The following is a 25,799-nucleotide window of genomic DNA, read 5'->3' as shown; positions in this document are numbered from 1 at the left end:
GATATTGCTGAGCAAATATGTTTATTCACATCAAGTATCAAATTGTTGATGGCAGATAGAAAAATCCATTATTTTATAATTCTTCATTCTCTCTGAACTCTTCAAAGAAGATAATTAAACACACTTTGCACACCTGGGGAAGATGGATGCTAATGTGAGAATACTGTTCTTGGACTACGGTTCAGTGTTCAACACCATAATTCCCTCCAGGCTTGACAAAAAGCTCAGAAAACTCAGTCTTCACCCTGCCTTGTGCAACGGGGTCCTGGACTTCCTGTCAGATCACTGGCAGGTGGTAAGAATGGGCTAACTCACCTCCGCCCCTCTGATCCTCAACACAGGAGCCCCTTAGGACTGTGTCCTAAGCCCCCTTCTTTACTCTCTGTATACCCATGACCGCGTCGCCACCCACAGCTCCAATCTGCTAATTAAATTTGCTGTTGATACTACATTGATTGTCCTTATCTCAAATAATTACAAGGCAGCCTACAGAGAAGAAGTCATCACCCTGACACAGTGGTGTCAAGAAAACAACCTCTCCCTCAGTGTTGCAAAAACAAAGGAGCTGGTTGTGGACCACAGGAGGAATGGGGACAAGCTAACCCTAATGACATCAATGGATCTGTGGTTGAGAAGGTGAACGGCTCTAAGTTCCTCAGCATAAACATCACCAAGGATCTCTCTTGGTCTGTACATACCGGCTGTGTGGTGAAAAAAGCACAACAGCACCTCTTTCACCTGAGATGATTGAAGGAGTTTGGGATGAGTCCTCAAATTGTAAGGACTTTCTTTAGGGGCACAACTGAGATCACCCTGACTGGCTGTACAACTGTCTGGTATGGGAACTGCAGAGAGTGGTACGGACAGCCCAGCACATCTGTAGATGTGAACTTCCCACTATTCAGGACGTTTACAGAGACCGGTGCATAAAAAGGGCCCGAAGGATCATTGGGGACCCAAGTCACCCCAACCACAAACTGTTCCAGCTGCTACCATCCAGGAAATGGTACTGAAGCATTAAGCCAGGACAGCTTCTTCCACCAGGCCATCAGACTGATTAATTCACACTGATAGAATTGTATTTCTTTGCCATATTGACTGTCCTGTTGTACATACTATTTATTACAAATTACTATAAATTGCACATTGCTCATTCTGATAGAGATGTAATGAAAAGATTTTTACTCCTCATGTATGTGAAGGATGTAAGAAATAAAGTCAATACAATTCAATTAGTTTTCAAATAGCACAATATTTACTTTGTTGCCACGAACAAGGTGTGCTAAATTGAGGAAGGTGTCTTGACTGGAGTTATCATTCAGAGAAGTTCAGGGTGTCTCTGGAAGAACTCAGCAAGTATACACACAAGAATATATCCTCCAATATTAAACCTTGTGTCAATGGAACATTGCTATTTAAAAACATGAAGCCCATATGGAGAGATACTTCAAAAGAAGAACAAGGAGTGGTTTCTCAGGGGAAGCATCTCTCAGGATACTCCCCAGTGTGTTGGCCGTCTGAGACCTTTCTTTGTATATTCCCACAAATCTAAAATGAGGAAGGAAGAACCCTCAGCTATTGTCTATAGCAACCTCAGAGCATCCCAAAGGATAGTTTAATCAATGAATTATTTTCCTCTTTGCAAAGTAAGAAATCAGATAATGAAATTGAGCAGAACACGATCCCTGTTGGTTGATGTGTAAATATTGCATTAAATTCCAGGGAGAATTCCCTGCTGTTTTCTCAGTGGTATGTGTTCCTTTACAAGGGAGGGGATGGAAAATGGCTTGAACATGTTAGACTAGAAAATTATCCAAAGAATACATTAGGAAATCAGCTAGAGCAATTATGTTCATTTCAAAGTTTTCCTGGAATTCTGAAAAACGCTTGTTCGTTAACCAACGGGGAACTTACTCTCCTGATTTTCAGCAGGACTTCTGTATTACCTAGCCATTTTTTTTCTGGCATAAAACCATTCAAACCATTCAAAACCATTCAACAGTAGTGCTACACATAAAGTTTACCCAAAGTGAGATTTTCAGTGACGGTGATCTGAAAAAAAAACATTCTTATTTAGTCAAAATATGAACAATCCTGTTTTACTTACCACATTTCCCCAGAAATCATACTATTTACAAGGAAAATGCTCAAACTGCATTCCTTTTTTTTTCCCTTCTGAGATATGAGATTTTTTATGACCTCAAATATAGTTTGATAGGTGTTCCTGAATGGGTTTGTCAATGAGGTTAAGCTCAAAATCATTCTAAGTTAACAAGCCTCAGGAGCATCCTAGACTGCTGCTCATCTCTCCCATATCTCACTGTTCAATACTTGTTGCTGCATTATAGCTTCGTATCTCAGGACAGAAGACTTCACCTACTTTTCCTTAAGCTGGGAGAGCAGGCAAAATAAGTATAAACCTTTTCTCATATTACAATTCATAAATTGTGTTTTATACTTTTACAGAAACATCTTCTGTCAAGAACACCACCTGTACCCCTATAGGTGCTTTCTCCTTCTCAGGGGAAGATATCCTTCCCTAGGCGGTCCATGTTCCTCTGAACCCACCCCAAACACCCCCTGCCCAAGCAATATTCTACTACCTCAATCCACACACTAATGAATGAGGTGCTAGAGCAAGTCAGGCAGCATCTATAGAGGGGAATAAACAGTGGACTTTTGGATCAAGACCTTTCATCAGGACTCTGATGAAGTAAGAATCCACTTACTGGAGGAATTCAGGAGGCCGAGCAGAATCTGTGCAAGGAAATAGATGGTCAAAATTTCAGGTTGAGACCATTCATCTGGACTGCCATTTTTCTCCAGAATCCAGCACACGCTCTTTAATGTCTCCCATATAGAGTATTGCCTGTCTTGTGATATATCCTTTGAAGAGTCAGTTTTGCCATGGAGTAATTTCAGGCAACTTAACAACTGTAAGCTTCACAAATGTTGTCTCAGTCTTCATGTGACTTTCACAGAAAAGGATTTGTATAGCTTGCAACATGGTGTGTGTGGCAAAAGGAATGGCAGGGAGTAATTTCTGGATCTATCTTAACAATAATAACAATATTGTACGGGTTCCCTAGTCTAGTATTTCTCTAAAATTTCAATGAAACGTATGTGCAGAAAACTTCAGGTGAGTCTTCCACCTATGACTCTCCTACTTAGAAGCATGAATGATATTTGTGATCAAAGACTGTCTCCACAGAATGCCAGATAGAATTCTTAATCTTTCAAAGTGGTTATACCCATCTGTTGCTCTCTCAGACCTCATACTCCTGAAATTTTAAAAAGCAAATAAAAAAAATAAAGTTCTCCCAGCCCAGCACCTTAGCTACATTGCAGTTGTACTCAGCCAGATATAAGAATAAACTTTATAAGGGAGCCAACCCCACAACTTTCAGTAAGAACTGGAGAGCACTGGCACCCAGAAGTTATGAGTTCAGAATCAGCATTAGAACAAGATTTATTATCACTTACATATGTTATGAAATTGTTGTCTTGTGGCACCAGTACAGTGCAATACCCAAAATTACTATAAGTTACAGTAAGAAATATAATGGTGTAAAAAGACAGCAAAATAGTGAGATAGTCTTCATGTTTCATGGACTGCTTAAAAATCTGATGGTGGAGGAGAAGAAACTGTTACCAAAATATTGAGAGTGTATCCTCAGCCTCCTGTACCTTCTCCTTAGCAATAATAAGAAGAGGGCCTGTTCTAGATGGTGAGGGTCTTTAATGATGGATGCCACCTTCTTCAGGTGCTGTCTTTTGAAGATGTCCATGATGGTGGAGAGGCTAGTGCTCATGATGGAGCTTGCTGAGTTTACAATCCTCTGCAGTTACTTTTTTCGATCTTGTACTTGCAGCATCCATACCAGGCAGTGAATTAAGCAGTCAGAATCTCTCCACAGTACATCTGCAGAAACTAGCTGAGTTCTTTGATGACATAACAAATCTCCTCAAACCCCCAATGAAGTGTAGCTGCTGATATGCCTTCTTCATGATTGCATCAATATGTTCGACCTAGGGTATATCCTCTGAGATGTTGACACCCAGAATAGATCCTCTGAGATATTGATGCCCAAGAACTTTAAGCTGCTCCCTCTTTCCACTGCTGACCTCTCACTGAGTTTCAGACCTATATTAAGAAAGTCAAATTGATGTTTGAGCAACTCTGATATAATGGTATTTGTTTAGTACAGAATCAAACAGTTATCATGGATAAAATCACTAAACACAAAAGACAGCTGAGCCATACTTAAAAGAGAAAGTGGTTCTTTGTCGATGTTAACTGACTCAACCTAATAGAAGTGCGAACAGAGCCACCTTTTGGTAGAGAAAACTATGATTACATAGATACTGAAAGGCTTGAAGACAAGTGATTCCTGAATGCAAAGAAATAAACTTTCAATTTAGGCACATTTCTAGTAGTCTGTAGAATTTTCATAAGTAATACTTGAATAAAACTTAAAAAATTGTTTTCCCCAGTATTACCTTTTATAGAACAATTAGCTTTAGAATTAGGGTTTAATTCAATACATTTTCCTTATGCTTTTATTTTATTCTTTGTCCAAACTCAAAGATTGTATAAATATCGTGAATTATTCAAGAAAGTGCATTTTATTTTCTCTTTTAGCCACTGGGTTATAAGATGTCCTACTTTTGCTTCTAATAAATCTTCAATGACAACCCTTCCTATTTAAATAAGTGATTTTTTTTGTTGATATAGAATCATTGCATCAATTTGAGATACTTCTAATATCCTGGCTGAGATTGATGGTGTTAAAGCTAGATATGATTCTTAATCTATTACTGGATAATAAATCTAAAGACCAGATCAGGCTCTCCTCAGATTATGAATATCTAATTTATGGTTCCCTACCCATACCAGTGAGTTCCCTAAATATTATTAAATTCAAATGAATTTACTGGCTCTAGTGTATCATTTGAAAAAAGCTGTATACACAAATTGCAACTAATTAGGAAAGCAACAGTAAGTTATTCTTTACTGCTAAGGAAATCAAATGCAAAAGTAGGGAGGTTTTGCTTCAGCTATGGGGGTCATGGGTGAGATCATTTCTGGAGAACTGTGTACCATATTGTTCTCCTTGTTTATGGAAGAATGTTAGTGCATTTGATACATCTCAGAGAAGGTTTACTACATTAATCATCTGCAGTGGACAAGGTCTTATAAGCAATGATTAGATGGGCTAAACTGGTATCCGCTGCACTTTAAAAGAGTAGGAGGCGACTTAATTGAAACTATTAAGTTCCTGAGGGACATTGACAATGTGGCGAGGGAGAAAATGTGGGAACTCCAGACTAGAGGTCATTGTTTAAAAATAAGGAGCCATCAACTTAAGACAGATATAAGGTACTATTTTTTTCTCTGAAGGCAAGGCATATTCAGAAATCTCTTCCTCATAGGATAATAGAAACAGAATATTTTTATGGCAGAGGTAGATAGATACTGGGAAAACAAAGGGGCCCATTATTACAAGGAAACGACAGGGCCAAATTGATCTTACAGTTAAATTAAATGGAAAAGTTTTAATAAATGGCAGAAACTTAATGGTAGAATCTTATTATCAAGCCGGGCGAGCTTAATGCGTCAAGTGACCTATTCCTGGTCTCAATTTGTATATTCATATGGCAGTTGCATAACTTCAGTTCAGTTAACTAAATAAATCTGGAATGAACTGCTATTAACTGGAAAAGCAGCCACTTAATGTAAAAGCAAAGACTGCTCACTAATGGCTTTTATAGAAGAAAATCTACAGTCTGGCAACCCAGTCTGGCCTGTGACTCCAGACAAACAATACCAGGAAAGGACATAAAGTACTCTTTCAAAACAGCAGGTCAGACTGGGCATGTCCTTTCTCAGAAGAAAGGGAAGAAAAGAAAGGAGAAAACAAAACAAGCAAGCTGAGCCAGTATCCCAGAAGGATGACTGAAATCAATGTATCAAATTTCAGAATTCAGTATTGAGTTCAAGGGCTGAAACATGTCCACTCGGAAGATAGAGTGTTGATCCTTGTTGAAATAGTGCAGACCACAGACTGATAGTCGGAGTCCAATGGGGAGTAAAAGGGGCAGGCATTAGGAAACTCAGTGTTGTCCTTGCAAACTGAATGCAAGTGTTACACGAAGCAATCACAAATCTGCATTTGGTTTGGGAACACCAAAGTAGATTGGAAGAGGTATACATTCTGAATAGTGGGAGAAGGTTGAAGGACAAGCATTGCAGCTCCTTTGGTTGCAGAGGAAAGTGCCATAAAAAGAGTGGTTGGTAGGAAGAAAAGAGTGGATCAGTGAGTCATAATGGGAATTGTCCCTGCGAAAAAGGGAACAGAGGGGAAGCTGTGTCTGTGTCTGGAAGCTGAATCTTTCTGAGTGTGGCATAAATTGCAGTGAATAGTAAAAGGAAAGCCATAGTGCAAGAAGCAGGAAGACATTTTAGACGCACTTGTGCAGAAAGTCTCATTATTAGGATATATGTAATGGAGATGGAGTAACTAGGAAAATGGAGTGGAGTCCATACAGGAAGCAGGGTGGGAAGAGGGGAAGTCAAGACACCTGTTGGAGTCAATAAGCTTGTAATGGATGCGAGTAGCCAGTCTACCTCTTGAGATGGAGACACAGAGATCCAGCAAAGAAAGACAGATTGACCATGTTAAGGGGAGGGCCTCATGGAAATTTGCACCAAAATTAAAGAGATCTGTTGAAAACTGCATGTACGGGAGGCGCACCCATTGAGTTGGATAATGAGTTGAGAGAGTAAGGCTGGGTATAGACTGCTCTACGTATCCCATTAAAAAATGGACAGAGTTTATGCGAGTCCCGTAGATATATCTTTGACTTGGAGAGAGTGGACAGAGTAGAAGAAAGAGTTGTGGATGTTCAGTAAGGCAACTGAGTATGCTAGTGGTGGGAACTGGTTGGGCCTCTGCTGAAGTAAGAAGCTTAGAGCCTTCGGACCACATTGATTTGGGATGAAGGTGTAAAGATGAGTCAGTAGGACCAGGGAATTCGAAATGGTAAAGATAATGAGGGGCATCACGTGTCACAGATGCAATGTGAAGAGATTAGAGTAGGGACAAGAGCATTGTGACCAGGTGGGAAGAAATAAGCTTGATGGGGCCACAGCTGGCTGAAACAAGAAGTCTACAAGAATAGTTTTGCTTTGGTATTTTGATGAAAATTGTTGAAACAGGTTACACATTAAGACGGCTGAGTTTGGAGGTTGCTTGTAATGGGGTCACTATCTGGAAAAAACACGTTGATTTTGGGTTGCGGGTCATGTTCCAGAGAGAAGTACAAGTGTTGAAGAGCTGGATTCATTCTCCACAAGGTAGAGATGAGTCTGTCATACACCACCACCCCCGAAACTAGAGAAAGTAAGAGGGTTCAGGTAGAATTATTCTGTGTTTCATCACAAGCATGTGATAGGCTCCGGGATGTTTCTACTGCGAATAAAACGCTGTATAAAATGAAGTGAGTTATTGGTGATTTCACAGGTCCACAATCTTATCACACGGGTATGATCAAAACACAACTCGCATATGTATTGCCTCCAGTGCCGGTGCCTGATGAATCATGGCCGTGAGTCGTAATTACGTCACACGTCCAGTTGTCATGGATACGCGGGGCGCTCGGTTGTGGACAGCGGCTGGAGGTGGTGGATGGAGCGGGAATTGCTGTGGCCTAGCTCAATGGGCAGTGATGGTGAGGCAGTGTCCTCGTCTACTGGCTCAAGCTCCGTTGGGGAAATGGTTGATTTAGCTGGTCGGGGGCTGAAGCAGGTGCCTGAACACGTTCTCGAAAGGACTGGGTTGGAGGTAAGGCCACTGAGGCAGGTGAACTAGTACCTGCATCCGGCGGGCGAGGATCAACGCTGCTGAAGTTGGGGCTCTGAGCTTTCCTCGTTCAGTCCCACTTGTTGAATTTTAAATATTCGGCGTGTCACTGGAAAGAGGAACAATCGTGCTCTTAAACATCTTGCTCATTCAAGCTATTTAGCCTGGGAAAAGCTGTTTTGTCAATAAGTTAACCGACTCTTTGTGGAAGTGTAGGAAACCTGGTTCCTGGTCCAAACATTTATTTCTTACCCAAGTTGGTTTCCAATTGTTGCTTCTTCGTTATTGTTTTATGAAGGCTCCATTTTATAAGCCACCAATTTGAGTTTATGAACTTTTTTAAAGATACTAAGATGTTATTTGGAAGAACATTATTCCTGCCTATCTAGGCTGCTATTTATCTGTCAAATAGCTTCATCAAGAAAATTATCTGGTCATTAGTCCAGTCCCCTGTGGTAATTACAAAGCACAAATTAACTTTCATATTTTCTACCTGACAACAGTGAGTGCATTTCATGAGTATTTAATTGACTGTAAAGAGTTTTGAGACAACTGAGTTATTAAAAGTTCCTTACAAGTATTTTTTTTAACATTTCTTGTCATACCTAGTTGTTGACTGATTTTTTTTTCCCCAATAGTATTTATATCTGGAAGGAAATGTTATATCTGAACTTTCTGAAGACTTCTTTCATCGATTACCACATCTTATCTGGTTGGATTTACGAAACAATAAGCTCACAAGCCTTCCTCTTTCAATTGGCGATCACAGGTTTGCTAATTATTTTTCTGTATTGTTATGTGTGCCCTTGTACTTATTTTCTTTTGTACCATTACTAGCATTCAAGCAAAGGCATGTAGCGTGCATTGGAAAATTAAAAAAATATTGTCTGTTTAGTTTCCTCACATGGGTATCGTGAGGCAATACCCTCAAAATGCTGGAGCAACTCAGTAGGTCAGATCAGGCAGCATCTATGGAGGGAGATGAACATTCAATATTTCAGGCCAAGACCCTTATCAGGACTGCAAAGGAAGAGGGCAGAAGAGAAGTGGGTGGGTAATGGGAAGGGAAGGAGCACAAGCTGACAGGAGATAAGTTAATTCAGATGATGGGGTGAGGATAGCAGAAGGGTGGGGAAGGAGGTTAAGAAAAAGAATGGTGTAAGAAGCTGAGAGGTAATACGTGAAAGCGGCAAAGGGTTGAGGAAGGAGTCTGATAGTAGAGGACGGAACACCATGGAATGAAGGGATGGAGGTAGGAAACTAGAAGGAGGAAGATAAAAGGTGATGGTCAGATGATGAGGACATCATTAAGTGCTTGCCTAAATGATATCTAGGTTTTGTTGTATGAAGGCATGGACCACCTCATTTGTTGAAGTATCCTGAATGGAGTTGGACATTACTACTCTGATCAATAAACGCCCCCTCTTCAGCCTTCAGACTTTGCTCTGAGAAGCTTTTACACTGATGTCTTGGGGCTGTGATTATTGACCTCAAACAATCATATCAATTTCCTTTTTGCAGCATAAAACTCCAACCACTGGAGTGTTTTGGCTTTTGCACACATTGACTTCATTTTTGGGTATCCAGGGAATCTTGATGTGTCAGGGCTCCTTGATATCACACTTGATCAAATGCTGCTTTGTAGGATGGTCACTTTCACTCAGCTCATTATTTGGAATTTAATTCTCTGGTCTATTTTTCTATCAAGACTGATTAATGTCTACACTGGAGTGGCCTTGGCAAAACCTCAACTGGGCAGCGATAAATTATTTATTAGTAAGTTTGTGTAGCTTATTAATGACACCTTGTATCCCTTAATTTATGACTGAATAGGTCGTCAATTAGCTAGTTTATCTTTGTCCTGAATTGAAGTGACCATGATGTACCCGAGTAGCTTTGCACATTGTCATGCTTATATTTGTGATTATTTTCAATTTGTCTAGCACAATTTTTTCATATTTTAACCCATAAGAGCTGAATTTTATTATGTGTATTCTCATGAATAATCTTCATTTAATCTTCATACTCATTGCTCTTTTTAACTGCTCTTTGTTTTGGACAAGTTAATGTGATTTTCTCCGAATGCAAAATGCCACCATTTATTGCCATTTTGGTCAATCGGAGCATATGGTAACTGAACATTAATCAATCAGCAGCCAGCTATTAAGACTCATTACTCAGCTGTTTGTCATACAGTGCAAGGCAAGAACAAGGCCTTTGGTCCACAATGTCTGCACTTGCCATGATATCAATCTAAACTGTTCCCATTTATCTACACATGTTTGTATACCTCTATTCTCAGTCTGTTCAGATATCTGTGTAAAATGTCACATTTTGTATCTGCTGCTACCAACTCCTCTGGCAGTGTATTTTAAGTACATACCACTTTCTATGTACAAAAAAAATGGCTTGTACATCTCCTTTGAAGTTCCCCCTCTCATCTTAAGCCTTTCCACCCGTTTGACCTATCTGTGGTACATGATCTTTTCTATCCCATCCATTATTGCCATTTTCAGTGAGCTATAGACATACACCTCATGATCTGTGTTTTTAAGAAGGAGGACTTGTCCCTCATGTCTCCTTTGAAATTGCTTCCTTTCTCCTTAGATGCATGCCCTCTAGTATTAGACATTTCAACCCTGGGAGAAAGATGCTGTCTGCCCAATCTATCTATTTCTCTCAATCTTATACACCTCTATCTGATCTCCCCCCAGCATCTGCCACGCCAGGAAAAACAACCCAAGTTTGCCAACCTCTGGTTGTGGCATATGCCGTCTCATCCAGGCAGCATCCTGCTAAACATCGAGTTTTATAAAGCTGCAACATAACTTCCTGATTTTTGAACACAGCAGCTCAACTAATAAAAACATACATGTCATATGCCTTCTTAACCACCCTATCAACCTGTGTAGTCACTTTCAAGGAGCTATGCACTTGGACCCCAAGATCCCGCTACTCATCAACACTGTTAAGGGTCTTGTGCTTAACAGTGTACTGTCTCTTTACATTTGACCTAATTAGGTGCAACACATCACATTTGACAGTGTTAAACTCCATCTGCCATTTTTACACCCACATCTGCAACTGGTTCATATCCTGCTATATTCTTTGCAAGACTTCTACGGTATTCACAACACCACCAATCTTTGTATCATCTGCAAACTTACTAACCTATGTATCTACATTTTCATGTAGGTTATTTACCGTATATAAATCACAAACAGCAGCGGCCACTAATCACAGACCTCACAGCTAGAATAAGTCCCATTGATCACTACCCACTGTCTTCTATGGGCAAGCCAGTTCTGAATCCAAACAGCCAATCCACCATTGATCCTGTGCGTTTTAATCTTCTGGATGAGCCTCCAATGAGGGACCTTGACAAACTCCTTACTAAAATCCACGTAAACAACATCCATAGCTTCATCTTCATCAATCATCCTTGTCACCTCAACAAAAAACTCAATCAAAATAGTAAGACATGACTTGCCCCGCGCAAAGCCTTGCTGGCTCTCCCCAATTAGATCATGGTTTTCCAAATCTTATCGCTAAGAATTGGCTCACCAGTCCATTGTTTCTAGGATTATCCCAAGTTCCCTTCTTGAATAATGGAACAACATTACCTGTGATCTCTTAGGATGAACTTGATTTTGTATAAAATATACACTCTAGTCTTTAAACCTGTTTTCTTTTCATAAGACAAACGATCAGAATTAGGCCATTCAGTCTGTCAAGTCTGCTCCACCATTCCATCATGGCAGAACCCGGATATCAGGAAACTATTGATTTTCACATTAATTATACCCACGGTCTTGGCCTCCACTGCTGTCTGTGCCAGAGCATTCCACAGATTCTCTACTCTCTGGCACCACAGGAAACATCCTCTCCACATCCATTTTTTTTAGTCCTTTCAACATATGGTAGTTTTCAATGAGATTCGCCCTACAGTCTTCTAAATTTTAGTGAGTACAGGCCCAAAGCTGCCAAATGCTCCTCGTATGTTAACCTCTTCCTCGTGAACCTCCTGTGGACTCCCTCCAATGACGACACATCCTTTATGAGATATGGGACCCAAAACTGTTGACAGTACTCCTAAACAACAGGAATTCTGCAGATGCTGGAAATTCAAGCAACACACATCAAAGTTGTTGGTGAACGCAGCAGGCCAGGCAGCATCTGTAGGAAGAGGTGCAGTCGACGTTTCAGGCCGAGACCCTTCGTCAGGACTAACTGAAGGAAGAGTGAGTAAGGGATTTGAAAGTTGGAGGGGGAGGGGGAGATCCAAAATGATAGGAGAAGACAGGAGGGGGAGGGATAGAGCCAAGAGCTGGACAGGTGATAGGCAAAAGGGGATACGAGAGGATCATGGGACAGGAGGTCCGGGAAGAACGACAAGGCGCGGGGGGACCCAGAGGATGGGCAAGAGGTATATTCAGAGGGACAGAGGGAGAAAAAGGAGAGTGAGAGAAAGAATGTGTGCATAAAAATGAGTAACAGATGGGGTACGAGGGGGAGGTGGGGCCTTAGCGGAATTTAGAGAAGTTGATGTTCATGCCATCAGGTTGGAGGCTACCCAGACGGAATATAAGGTGTTGTTCCTCCAACCTGAGTGTGGCTTCATCTTTACAGTAGAGGAGGCCGTGGATGGACATGTCAGAATGGGATGTGGAATTAAAATGTGTGGCCACTGGGAGATCCTGCTTTCTCTGGCGGACAGAGCATAGATGTTCAGCAAAGCGGTCTCCCAGTCTGCGTCGGGTCTTGCCAATATATAAAAGGCCACATCGGGAGCACCGGACGCAGTATATCACCCCAGTCGACTCACAGGTGAAGTGTTGCCTCACCTGGAAGGACTGTTTGGGGCCCTGAATGGTGGTAAGGGAGGAAGTGTAAGGGCATGCGTAGCACTTGTTCCGCTTACACGGATAAGTGCCAGGAGGGAGATCAGCGGGGAGGGATGGGGGGGGACGAATGGACAAGGGAGTTGTGTAGACAGTACTTCTAGTGTGGCCTGACTAGTGTCTTATAATAAAAGTCTTATCATTATCTCTTTATTTTGATATTTTATTCCCCTTGAAATGAATGCCAACATTGCATTTGCAGACATCCCACCTCTCCCAGAAGTTCCGGGAGTCTCCCGCATATCGATAGTGGCTCCCTGACGCCCGGAAATTATATACAATACCCAGAAATAGATTTTTTTGAGAGGTAGAGGGAGAGCAAGCATCCTAATTAGTCTCTCTTCGTGCTAAGAGTGGTCTCCAACCACCCGGCCGCGAGAAAACAATATGATTTGGCGATATGAAACGATATGAGTCAGCTGCACCTTTCCTCATTCCCTGTCACTCGCTGTTGAATTTTAACGCGCGCGAGGTCATCAGTGACCCAAGACGTGCAAAAGTTGTGCTACCTCCCTGAAATGAATTTTTGCAGGGTGGGATGTCTGCATTTGCCGCCTTCATTACATTTGTGAATGTCCCCGGTGAATCATCCATGTCAGCGTGGGAAAAAGATCAATTTCTCGAGCTTGCAAATGACGGCGGGCTGAAAAGTACGTTAGACATAACATCTCTGCCGGCATTCTGGATCAGAGTCAAGGTTGAATATCCTGAGATAGCCACGAAGGCACTGCAAACGATGCTTCCATTTCCAAGATATTTCTGCGAAGCGGAGTTTTCTGTGATGAATGCAACGAAAACTAAATTGCGGAATAGACTGGACATAGGGAACCCCCTTCGAGTATAGCTGTCTCCCATCACCCCTGGATAGGACTGTGTTGTTGCAGGAAAACAAGCCCAGGGCTCCCACTGATTCAGCGATATTGGTGTGCTGCAATGATTTTATATGTTCATACGAGGAAAATATGTGCTGTGTGTTTAATATCCAAACGTTACTTAAAATGTTATGATGCTATTGACTTGTATGTGACTTATAATTCAGTGGTCCCCACCTCTGGGCCGCGAAGAATACAGCGGTGGCCAGAACGCACCCAGCACATCTTTAAGAAAAATGCCGAAATAAACAAACTAATTAATTAGGTGCTGCCGGGCGGGTAAATGTCGGCCCAGATCAGAGGCGATTGCCGATTGCGTCGTCTCTGATCTGGGCGGACATTTACGTGCCGGGCGGCACCCAATCAATTAACTTGTTTATTTCTGCTTTTTTCTTAAAGATGTGCTGGGTGTGTTCTGGCTATCGCTGTACCTCTGCATTCTTCATGGCCCAGAGGTTTGGGACCACTGTTATAATTGACTTATCACTACATTCATGTGAGGAAAATATGCGCTGTGTGTTTAATATTAAATTTGTTAGATAAACCCCTTTAGAAACAAAATTGAGTGTATTAGCCATTTACAAGAGACTTACAGTTGACTTATCACCTATATTCCAGTCACGTTTAACACCCAGCACTGCCCCCCCCCCCACCCCGGGTTGGCCGGTCCGAGAAGGTATTGTCAATATTAAACCGGTATGCGGTGCAAAAAAGGTTGGGGACCCCTGATTTAAACTAGCTAGCTAGCTGCCAAGGAGCTACGCTATTGATGTCCTATATGATGAGGCCAAACTCCCTGTCGACTTGCTTAAAGTTGTAATAGAATAAACATGATAATATAATATAAGTACATATTTTAATGGCACATTTGCTGTATATACCCAACTTGGTTTACAGATTAGGCAAAATCACTAAACAAAGTATTACGCCCTTGGAGGTCGACGGGGGGGGGGGGGGCTGGTGGCGGTGACATGAGGTTGCGGGGGTCGGGGGTGCTACCTCCCTGAAATGGTTGTACTACCTCCCTGAAATGAGTTTAACCTTCTGGGAGTCTTGCATGAGGTCTCTTAAGTCCCTTTGCACCTCTGATGTTTGAATTTTCTCCACATTTAGATAAAGTCTGCACTTTTGGTTCTTTTACCCAAATGCATTATCATATAGTTCCCAACACTGTATTTCATCTGCCCCTTTTTTGCCCATTCTTCCAATTTGACTAAGTCCTGCTGCAATCGCATTGCTTTCCCAGCACTGCCTACCCATTTTCCTATCTTTGCATCATCTGCAAACTTTGCCACAAAGCCATTAATTTCATTACCTGAATCACTGATAAACAATGTGAAAAGTAGTGGTCCCAGTGCTGACCTCTGAGGAACACCACTAGTCACTGGCAGCCAACCAGAAAAGGTCTCCTTTATTCCCACTCGTTCCCTCCTGCCTGTCAGCTGTTTCTCTAACCATGCCAGTATCTTTCCTGTAATGCCATGGTATTTTATCTTGTTAAGCAGCCTCATTTGTGGCACCTTATCAAATGCCTTCTGAAAATCCAAGTAAATAACATCCACTGCCTCTCCTTTGTCCACCCTGCTTGTAACTTTCTTGAAGAACTCTGACAGACTTGTCAGGCTAGATTTCCCTTTACAGAAACCATATTGACTTTGACATATTTTATCCTTCGTCTCCAAATACCCTAAAACCTCATCCTTAATAATGGACTACCAACACCTTCCCAGCCACTCTGGTGAGGATAACTAGCTTAAAATTTCCTTTCTTTTGCCTTCCTTCCTTCCTTAAAGACTGGAGTGACATTTGCAATTTTCCAGTCCTCCAGAACCATTCCAGTATCAAGTGATCAGAACGAATGCATCTGCTATCTCTTCAGCAACCTCTCTCAGGACTCTGGCTTGTAGTCTGTCTGGTCCAGATGACTTATCCACCTTAAGACCTTTCAGTTTGCCTAACACTTTTTCCTTTGTAATGGCAATGGCACTCACTCTTGCTCCCTGACACTCATGGACATTTGGAATACTGCTAGTGTCTTCCACAGTGAAGATTGATGCAAAGCAATTACTAAGTTCATCCACCATTTCTTTGTCTGACATTACTACCTCAACAACATAATTTACCAGTGGTCCAATATCAATTCTCACCTCCCTTTTACTCTTTATATAACTGAAAAAACTTTTACTATCCTGCTTTATATTATTGGCTTGTTTGCCCTCATATTTCATCTTTTCCATTCTTATGGCCTTTTTCATTGCCTTTTGTTGGATTTAAAAAACTTCCCGCTCATTTTTGCTTTATTATATGCCCTTCGCTTGGCTTTTATGCAGTCCTTAACTTCCCTTGTCGGTCATGGTTGCTTACCCCTGCTATTTGAGAACGACTTCTTCAGTGTGTATCTGTGCCTTGTGAACTATTCCCAGAAACTTCAGCCACCTCTGCTCTGCCATCATCTCTGCCGGTATCCCCCTCCAATCCAACTGGGCAAGCTCCTCTCTCGTGCCTCTGTAATTCCCTTTATTCCATTGCAATACTGATACATCTGACTTGTGCTTCTGCCTCTCAAATTGAATATGAATTCAATCATATTATGATCACTGTCTCCTAAGGGTTCCTTTACCTTATGCTCCCTAATAAAATCTGGATTATTACACAACACCCAATCTAAGATAACCTTTCCCTGACTAGGCTCAAGCACAAGCTGCTCTAACAAGCCATCTCATAGGCATTCAACAAATTCTCTCTCTTGCGATCCATCACCAAACTGACTTTCCCAATCCCCTTGTGTATTCAAGTCCATCTTGACATTACCCTTATTACCTGCCCTTTCCAGCTCCCTTTGCAATCTCAACCCCACATCTTGGCTACTATTTGGAGGCCTCTATATGATTCCCATAATGTTTTTTTTTACCCTTGCTGTTTCTTACCTTTACCCAAAAGATTTGACATTCTTTGACCCTATGTCACCTCTTTCTAAAGATGATTCCATCTCTTACGAAAAGAGTCACACCACCGCCTATGCCTTCCTGTCTGTCCTTTTGATACACAGTATATCCTTTGATATTAAGCTCCCAACTATGACCTTTCAGCCGCAACTCAGTGATGCCCACAGTGTCATACCAACCAATCTCTAATTGCACCAGAAGTTTATCCACCTTATTCCGAATACTAAATGCATTTAAATACAGCACTTTCTGTTCTGCATTCTTCACCCTTTTGAATTTTGCCTCTGTGGTCCAATTTAACTCTTTGCACTATCTGCATTTGTACCCAATCATTGGCTTGTCTTTCCTTATATTCATATTACGTCCACCATCTACTTGTAAACCTGCTGGCTCATCCTCAGCTTGATCATACTGGTTCCAATCCCCCTGCCATATTAGTTTAAACCACTCCCAACAGCTCTAGCAAACCTACCCACAAGGATATTGGTCCCCCTTGGATTCAAGTGCAACCCATCCTTTTTGTACAGGTCACATCTGCCCCAGAAGAAGTCCCAATGATCCGGAAATCTGAATCCCGGCTCCCTGCTCCAATTCTTCAGTCATGTATTTATCTGTCACTTCCTTCTATTCCTATCACCTCTGTCAGGAATCATCCTCGCTCTAGGATTCCATCACCAGGATTACTGAAATTAACCTGTAAAACATTGCCCACCACTCTCCTTACCTCACCCTGCATTATAACCGCTCCGTTTCCTACCAGTGTCAACTGTCTGAGTTCCCTTCCTAAGTAAATCTTAAGTTGGTTCAAAACTCGACTGCTAGTGTCAAATAATAGATGTAGACAAGGACATACTTTATTGATCCCGAGGGAAATTGAGTTTTGTTACAGCTGCAGCAACCAAGAATAGAGCATAAATATAGAAATACAAAAACCACAAACAATCAAACAACAATACGCAAACTATGCCAGATGGAAATAGGTCCAGGACCAGCCTATTGGCTCAGAGTGTCTGACCCTCCTCGGGAGGAGCTGCGAAGTTCGATACCTGTGTCTCACTGTATCTCCTGGTTGCCAACCTATTGAATTGTTATATAAACACTTCATCAAGACCTCAATCCATTTTAGAACTAGATATTATATGCTCATGTATGACATTTGTTTTTAATCTTTGAATCTTTAATATCCCACAACTTCAAATTAGCCTTTTAGTGATGGAACCTTTAACTGCAGTCTGGAAATTTACTTCCTTGCCCTTTCCAGCTTGCTATCTCTTCTTTCCATGTTTTAAAAAAAATCTTTAATCAGAATCAGGTTTATTATCACCGGCATGTGATGAGAAATTTGTTAACTTAGCAGCAATTCAATGCAATACATAATATAGAAGAGAAAAAATAAAAACAATAATAAATAAGTAAATCTTATTCAGTATGCTTTATACGGTATATGTATATTGAATAGATTAAATATCATACAATAAACAGAAATTCTATATTTTTTTTAGAAAGTGAAGTAGTCCAAGGGTTCAATGTCCATTTAGGAATCAGATGGCAGAAGGGAAGAAGCTGTTCCTGAATTGCTGAGTGTGTGCCTTCAGGCTTCTGTACCACCTACCTGATTAGTGAGAAAAGTGCATGCCCTGGGGGCTGGAGGTCCTTAATAATGGACGCTGCCTTTCTGAGACACTGCTCCCTGAGGATGTCCTGGGTACTTGGTAGGCTAGTACCCAAGATGGAGCCGACTAAATTTACAAGCTTCTACAGCTTCTTTCAGTCCTGTGCAGTAGTCCTCCCATACCAGAGAGTGATGCAGCCTGTCAGAATGCTCTCCATGGTACATCTATAGAAGTTTTTGAGTGTATTTGTTGACATACCAAATCTCTTCAAACTCCTAATAAAGTACAGTCACTGTCTTGCCTTCTTTATAACTACATCGATATGTTGGGACCAGGTTAGGTCCTCAGAGATCTTGACACACAGGAACCTGAAACTGCTCACCCTCTCCACTTCTGATCCCTCTATGAGGATTGGTATGTGTTCCTTCGTCTTACCCTTCCCAAAGTCCACAATCAGCTCTTTCGTCTTACTGAAATTGAATGCCAGGTTTTTGCTGTGGCACCACTCCACTAGTTGGCATTTCTCACTCCTGTACGGCCCCTTGTCACCACCTGAGATTCTACCAACAATGGTTATATTGTCAGCAAATTTATAGATGGTATTTGAGCTATGCCTAGCCACACAGTCATGGGTATATAGAGAGTAGAGCAGTGGTGCACCAGTGTTGATCGTTAGCGAGGAGGAGATATTACCACCAATCCACACAGATTGTGGTTTTCCGGTTAGAAAGCCAAGGATCCAATTGCAGAGGAAGGTACAGAGGCCCAGGTTCTGCAGCTTCTCAATCAGGATTGTGGGAATGATGGTATTAAATGCTGAGCTATAGTCAATGAACAGCATCCTGACATAGGTGTTTGTGTTGTCCAGGTGGTCTAAAGCCACATGGAGTGCCATTGAGATTGTGACTGCCGTTGACCTATTGTGGCGATAGGCAAATTGCAACGGGTCCAGTCTTTGCTGAGGCAGGAGTTCAATTGAGTCATGACCAATCTCTCAAAGCATTTCATATCTGTAAATGTGAGTGCTACTGGGTGATAGTCATTAAGGCAGCTCACATTATTCTTCTTAGGCACTGGTATATTGTTGCCTTTTTGTGGTATATTTTCTAAGAATCCATTTTTACCATTATAATCTATCCTGGAACATATTATTGTTGAGTTAGTTTATTAATGTTATTGTTACCTTGTATTTTGATATTTTTCTAACAGATGCCTTAAAACACTGCTTCTTGAAGGAAATCCTATACGAAAGCTGCCAGTGGAACTCGGTTAGTTTGGAATTCTAATTCTACTGGTTGGTTTATTATTTTGTTTGGATGTTAATGTTAAAAATACAAACCTATGAAGGAAAACAACAGAAATAATTAGCCAAACCAATCAAAGGCGCAAGTCTTTTGTGTAACACTTCTGGGCAAGTTTGTATTTCATCTCTAATTGATTACATTATTGGAGGTCACTGGTTCACTGCATCTTAGCAAATATGAAGTTATTTTCCCTAGTTTTTGCCCACCTTCTGCCAAACAATTGCTTTTTAACTCTGAGTTTATACCTCTTGTTATGTTGTTTTTGAGCCTTTTCCATTTTACAGCCCAAATTTTACAACGGTAACAATAATGAAGGAGTTGATTGAGTTGAGTTCATTATCTTAGAAGTTGCAATATTCACTAATGAAGATGCAATGTTTTCTATTTCCAACTCCCAAGAAAATGCAGCATCTTTTACAGGTATACGGTGATATTCAGCAACATTTTTGCTACTGAAGTATTTGACAAGATGATATCCAGTGGAGGGTCTAACTACCTACATGTTATATTCAAAGATATTAATGCCAGATTCTCCTAAGTTACCACATGGGGGAGTGGAATAGTCAATGTTGGCCAAGAACTGAAGTGAACAAGTTACATAAATACTATGTAAGAGCAGGTTATTCCACTTAGCAAGGTGCCTCCTAAATGCCTGAAACACTTCACCAACTAGGATGTCAGACCCCAGGAGCATGTCAGAATACTTGCCTGGATGGCATTCAAGAACTCTTTCTCTAGCAAAATAAGCCACTTGATTGCAGCCTCATTCACCACCCCGAAACAATCAGTCCTTCTGCCACTGTAGCTGCAGTTTACACTCATTAGCCACTTTATTTGGTAGACCTGTACACCTGCTTGTTAATGCATATATCTAATCAGCCGATCTTGTAACAGCAACTCAATGCATAAAAGCATGTAGACATGGTCAATAGGTTCAGTTGTTGTTCAGACCAAACATCAGAATGGGGAAGAAATATAATTCAAGTGATTTTTGACTGTGGAATGATTGTTAGTACCAGATGAGGTGATTTGAGTGTCTCAGGAATTGCTGATCTCCTGGGGTTTGCATGCAGAACATTCCTTAGAGTTTACAGGGAATGCTGTGAAAAACAAAATAAAATCCAGTGAGCGGATTTTTTGTGGGGGACAGAAAGACCTTTGTTAATGAGAGGGGAGAATGGCCAGACTGGTTCAAGTGGACAGGAATTGTGACAGTAACTCAAATAACCGAATGTTATAGTAGTGATGTGCAGAAGAGCATCTCTGTACACACAACCTGTTGAAATTTGAAGTAGATGGGCTACAGCAGCAGATTCCAAGAACATACACTCAGTGGCTACTTTATTGAGAATGTCCTGTACCTAATAAAGTGGCCACTGAGTGAATGTGTTACAAAGTGCACTGCATTGACTGGCTAGGGTTCCTTTCAAAGCAACTCCCAAACACAAGAAAAGGAGTAAAACTGCAGAACGGTTCCATTTTCCACAAATGCTGCTTGACTGGCTGAGTTCTTCCAGTACTTCTGTTTTTGTCGTAAACCCAAGATTTCTAACACCAAGAAAGAAAGGTAACGATCATATGAATGTGTGAAAGTTCCCTTCTAAGTTGCATACTACCCTGTCTTTAAGTATATAGCATTTCTTCATTGCTGTTGGGTCTCCTTACCAAAGAGTACTGTGGGAGTGTCTTTACTTGCAGGATTACAACAGCTCATGGATTGCAGAATATGAAGAAGGATATCAAGAATATCAACATCACTGCCACAACATTGAGGGCAGTTCGGAATATACATTCATTGCTGGTCTTTCCAATGAACCCAGTATCCCATTTAAAATAGTAACAAAACTTGTTTTGATAATATTTAGCAGTTTGAGAAATAATGTATTTAAGCATTTCACGTACTTTAGGAATTGTAATAATTATGTAGCTTAGTGATCTAACCTAATTTTTCCCTAGGCAATGTGATCTCATTGAAGGCCCTTAATCTTAGAAAGTGTCCAATTGAGTTTCCTCCTGATGGTGTTCTGCATCAAGGATTGGCAACCATTCTGACCTTCCTCAGAAAGCCTAGGGCAACAGAAGCAGAGCGTACAGCAGAATCTGCATGTGATACAGGTATAAATTTTTTAAAAAAAAAACATCGTCCTCAATATAAAAACTATTGTACACGAGCAATGTCTAAATGTCAGTTGAATGTTTGTATTTATTATTGCTTGACTATTTTCATATGGATCTACATTTAAGTTTTTAATGGGTTGCCTTAATTTGTGGTACTGAGTTTACTTGTGCAAAACATATTATAATTTATAAATTTATTTAATTAATTTCTAAAGCCTATGCAGAAAATAAATTGTAACATGATGCCCTGCACATGATGTCTAGAATAATGTACTGCAAATGAACCATGAACCTCATACCTTTTAAAATATGCACCAGAAAGAAGAAAGATGCTGTTGCCTTATTCTGCCTTGCTTTGAATTGGCAGGGGAAGCAAATATTTAACAGATGGTTCTGCTAAGCCTCAATCTATTTGTTCATATCTGGGTTAAAAATTAATATTAAACAGAAGCTAATATACATTATGTAGAAAAGCATTTTGTAACACTAATTGATATATTCATTATTTTCAAAGATCAATGCAACAAATTATTTCAAAAACTCTATTGAATTTTTTTGAGTATATACATGAGTTTGTGTACTGAAAATGAACTACTCAATTGTGCAAAATTCTGACACATCAGTGTAAAGTGGTAGTAACTAGTTGAACTGTAGACCAAAATAACTTATAGAGTTAAAGACCATGGTAACAGATCATTCAGCCCATCATGTTCATGCCAACTTGTGGTCAACCATTTTCCAGAATTTGACCCAATCCTTCTATGCCTGGGCAATTTGTGATACAACTATGCTTCTGTGCTCTCTCTCATGCTGTGCATTTCAGGTACTCACCACTGATTGGAAAAAGTTTATAATCAGACTGCCTCAATCACTTACCACTTAAACTAAATCTATATACTCTAATTTTAATCTACTCTGTCTTTGCCCCTCATAACCTAATATGCCTGAATCTTTTGTGGTCATCTACTGTATCCAGTACTCCTGATGAGGCCTTCTTTACATTGATAAGACCCAATATAGATCAAGGGACCACTTCGTTGAGCACCTCTGCTTCATCCACAAAAAGTTTTGTTTCCTGGTTGCCAAGCATTTTAATTCCTATCCCCACTCCCATTCAAACATGTAAGTCCACAGCCTCCTCTTCTACCCTGATGAAGCCAGTCTGAGGTTGGAGGAGCAACAGCTCATTTTCTGTCTAGGTAACTTCCAATCTGATGGCATGAGCACTGATTTCTTTAACTTCTGGTAATTTTCCCCTCCCCCTTCCCTCTTGTTCAGTTCCCCACTCTTGCCTCTTACCTCTCCTCATCACCTGCCTATCACATTTCCCTGGTGCCCCTCCTTCTTCCCTTTATCCAATGATCCACTCTCTCTCCTATCAGATTATATCTTCTCCAGCCGTTTGCTTCATCACTTCCCAGTTTCTTACTTCATTTTCCCCCTATCTTGAACAGTCCTAGCTAGCAAGATGATGTTCTCACAGAATTTGATATAGTCTGTGATACAATCATTTATTTTATTAATGTCCTCCCTGTGTGGCTCACATAACACATCCCAGTCTGTCCTCACAAAGCATTCCTGCAGTGTCTCATTAACATCCTGTGTCCACCTCCTTACAATCCTTGTTGACACAGGCTTCAGCTGTCCTCTGGACAGTCTGCAGAGCTATCACATCTTTCTGTTAATGTGGTGATCAGAACTAAGCACAGTACTCCTGCTGTGGGCTGACCAATGTTTTATAAAGTTGGACCATAATCCTCCCTGACCTTGGATACAATATCTCAACCAAAGAAGACCAATATTTCATAATATGCTATCTACCTTCACTGCTACTTACTAGGATCTTGGGACTTGTATGCTATCCTTTTGTTCCTCAGTACTCCCTAAGATGTCTTCATGGTGTATATCCTATGTACATGGAGAAGTTGATATGAATATTGATGTCACGTACATGGAGATGTTAATGTGGAAAAAATTGTTAACAGTATAGTTAACACAATCAAGGTCTTCCCTAAAGAAATAACCTTATTTAAAAATCAGAATTGACTACTGCTTGTGGGTCTTTGGCAACATCGCCGACTATTATTGTTAGTCTGGAGCCTCCATGTTTGTGTTTCTAATATGAACAGTATCTCAGTGTCGATTTTAATATATGCACTGCTTTATGAATTAGATTAAAACAGTATTTTGGGCATTAATTCTGGAAATGCCAGGTTTTAGTTCTATTGCTAGTTACATATCTGCTTCAAAATTTTCATCCCTAATCTAATTGTGCTGTTTTGCTTTGCTGAGACACAGCAGAGGGGGGAGAAAAAACAACCTCAGAAGTCGCCATTCTGCTCAGAAAACAATGAAGCTTCATGAATCTTTTGGTCCCTCCTGCTATCTGTCCCTACTGCTCTCCCTCTCCCACATTTTCATTAGTTTCTTATGAGCCTTACTTCAAGGCATTTATTGTGAAGGGAGCCAGACATTTCAGATCCTTAAGTTCAAGAAGAATATTCTGTTTCACAGTTCTGGATGGGATGAAAATATGTCAAAAAATTACCTGAGTTCTTTTATTTGGAGGATTGCATTTCAAATGAATACCGAACCTTTCCCAAAATATCAGAATAAGATTCTGAGTCATTGCTGTGTTTGAAAGGAAAACATTTTCTGATAGGCAAAGAATAGAAATAAATCATGTCTGTAGTGCCTCTTGCGTATTAAGTTTAGGTTGAGAAGAGATAAATAACCAGGCAGTTTAAACACTGATTTTTCCTTTGCCTGAAGCCAAATGTTTGAATCATAAAGGAAAACAGTAGGTGTCAATGGGGAAAGCAGAGCATCCTCAAAAGATGAGGCAGCAACCATTTACTTGACTTTATCCTTGCTGAACGACCTCATTTGGTATAATGAAATACTTTGTTGCACCCAGCATTACTTTTTTATAAAATGCTTTAAAATAATGACAGTGAATCAACAATATACTATGTTGTTCATGGAGACAAAAACATATTCAAATTAAGATCTTTGTCACAGAGATTTTGCTGGAGAATAATACAGTAATACTTGACAAGCTGTTTTTCTTGATGTACTGCTTGAGATGTCTGATTATTCTGTTATATTACCCTGTCCCAGAGTGTACTTCATCTGTCAAAATGATAACAATTTTTTTCCTCTAACCAAAAGATTAATGTTGATTCAATTAAGTCCAAACTAATTGTTCGTGTCAGGCTGCACAGGTAGGCACCTCCCAGTCTTCACCCAACTGACAGGAGTCACCTACCACTCATTGCTAACTCACCACCTGCAGCCTGTTTAAACCCAGTTCTCATCCACAGTCCTTGTTCACCCATTGAACCAACCAGCTTCAACCAGTTTCTTCTAGCCTTCAGTTACCTTAGTATCTTGTCATGTTAAGTATCCTTTCTCTCTTGTTTTGTGGCCCCTCATGGCTTTTGTTTTGCAGTTATTCATTGAAGTACATTCAGCCAGAGACTGATTCCACCGAGATGCAACACAGAGCGTCATAGGAAGTCATTCCTGCCTGTGGCCATCAAATTTTACAACTCCTCCCTTGGAGGGTCAGACACCCTGAGCCAATCGGCTGGTCCTGGATTTATTTCATAATTTACTGGCATAATTTACATATTACTATTTAACTATTTATTGTTTTATTACTATTTATTACTTGTGGTGCTACTGTGACGAAAAGCCAATTTCCCCTGGGATCAATAAAGTATGACTATGACTAAGTGATCACTTGCCGCTAAATCATCTTCACTGCTCTTCATTTGGGTCAAGCCTCCTCTACATTTCCTGACAAGATAGGTGAAGCAATGATTGACCCAGCAGAGTATGCTCATCTAAAGGAAGTCAAGCGTCAACAGGAGCATGCGGTCCCGAAGCAGCAGGAAACCATGGACCATCTATTCACCACTCTCAACCAACTCTCTGTCTCAATACAAGAACCTCACACCAGCCAACCTCCTCCTTCGGAGACCTGGATTCCAGTGCCCAAGCTCCCTGACCCAATGCCCAATGGAATGATGGCTAAGAGTCAATCTCTGTTACAGCATCAGCCTATTCCCACTGACACACTTGACAACCACATGTATATGCTGGTGGCCATGCACTCTGAGGCACTCCAGTGGGCCCGCTCCTCACCCCTCTCTGTATAATCAGGTGCACAACGGACATTG

At 40.8% G+C, this 25,799-nt stretch overlaps 1 protein-coding gene across 3 annotated transcripts in view; it reads left to right on the top strand.

Moving 5' to 3' along the window:
• Positions 1-25,799, top strand: part of LOC140185961 (leucine-rich repeat-containing protein 27-like) — an 83,320-nt gene that overhangs the window by 7,450 nt on the left and 50,071 nt on the right. For 2 of the 3 annotated variants that reach the window (XR_011882757.1, XM_072239768.1), the window contains exons 1-4: positions 7,676-7,844; positions 8,501-8,631; positions 19,403-19,461; positions 21,454-21,612. Coding sequence is in view for 2 of the 3 variants with exons in the window: in XM_072239768.1 (XP_072095869.1) it covers positions 7,689-7,844; positions 8,501-8,631; positions 19,403-19,461; positions 21,454-21,612 (505 nt within the window). In the remaining variant the exon portion in view is untranslated. Of the gene's footprint in view, positions 1-7,675; positions 7,845-8,500; positions 8,632-19,402; positions 19,462-21,453; positions 21,613-25,799 lie in introns of those variants that run through there. The other variant, XM_072239769.1, reaches the window with a different exon arrangement.

Source organism: Mobula birostris, chromosome 21 (assembly GCF_030028105.1).
Source record: "Mobula birostris isolate sMobBir1 chromosome 21, sMobBir1.hap1, whole genome shotgun sequence".
Classification (NCBI taxonomy): Eukaryota; Metazoa; Chordata; class Chondrichthyes; order Myliobatiformes; family Myliobatidae; genus Mobula; species Mobula birostris.
The sequence above is the reverse complement of the archived record's forward strand: the minus strand, read 5'-3'. Positions and strand labels throughout refer to the sequence as shown.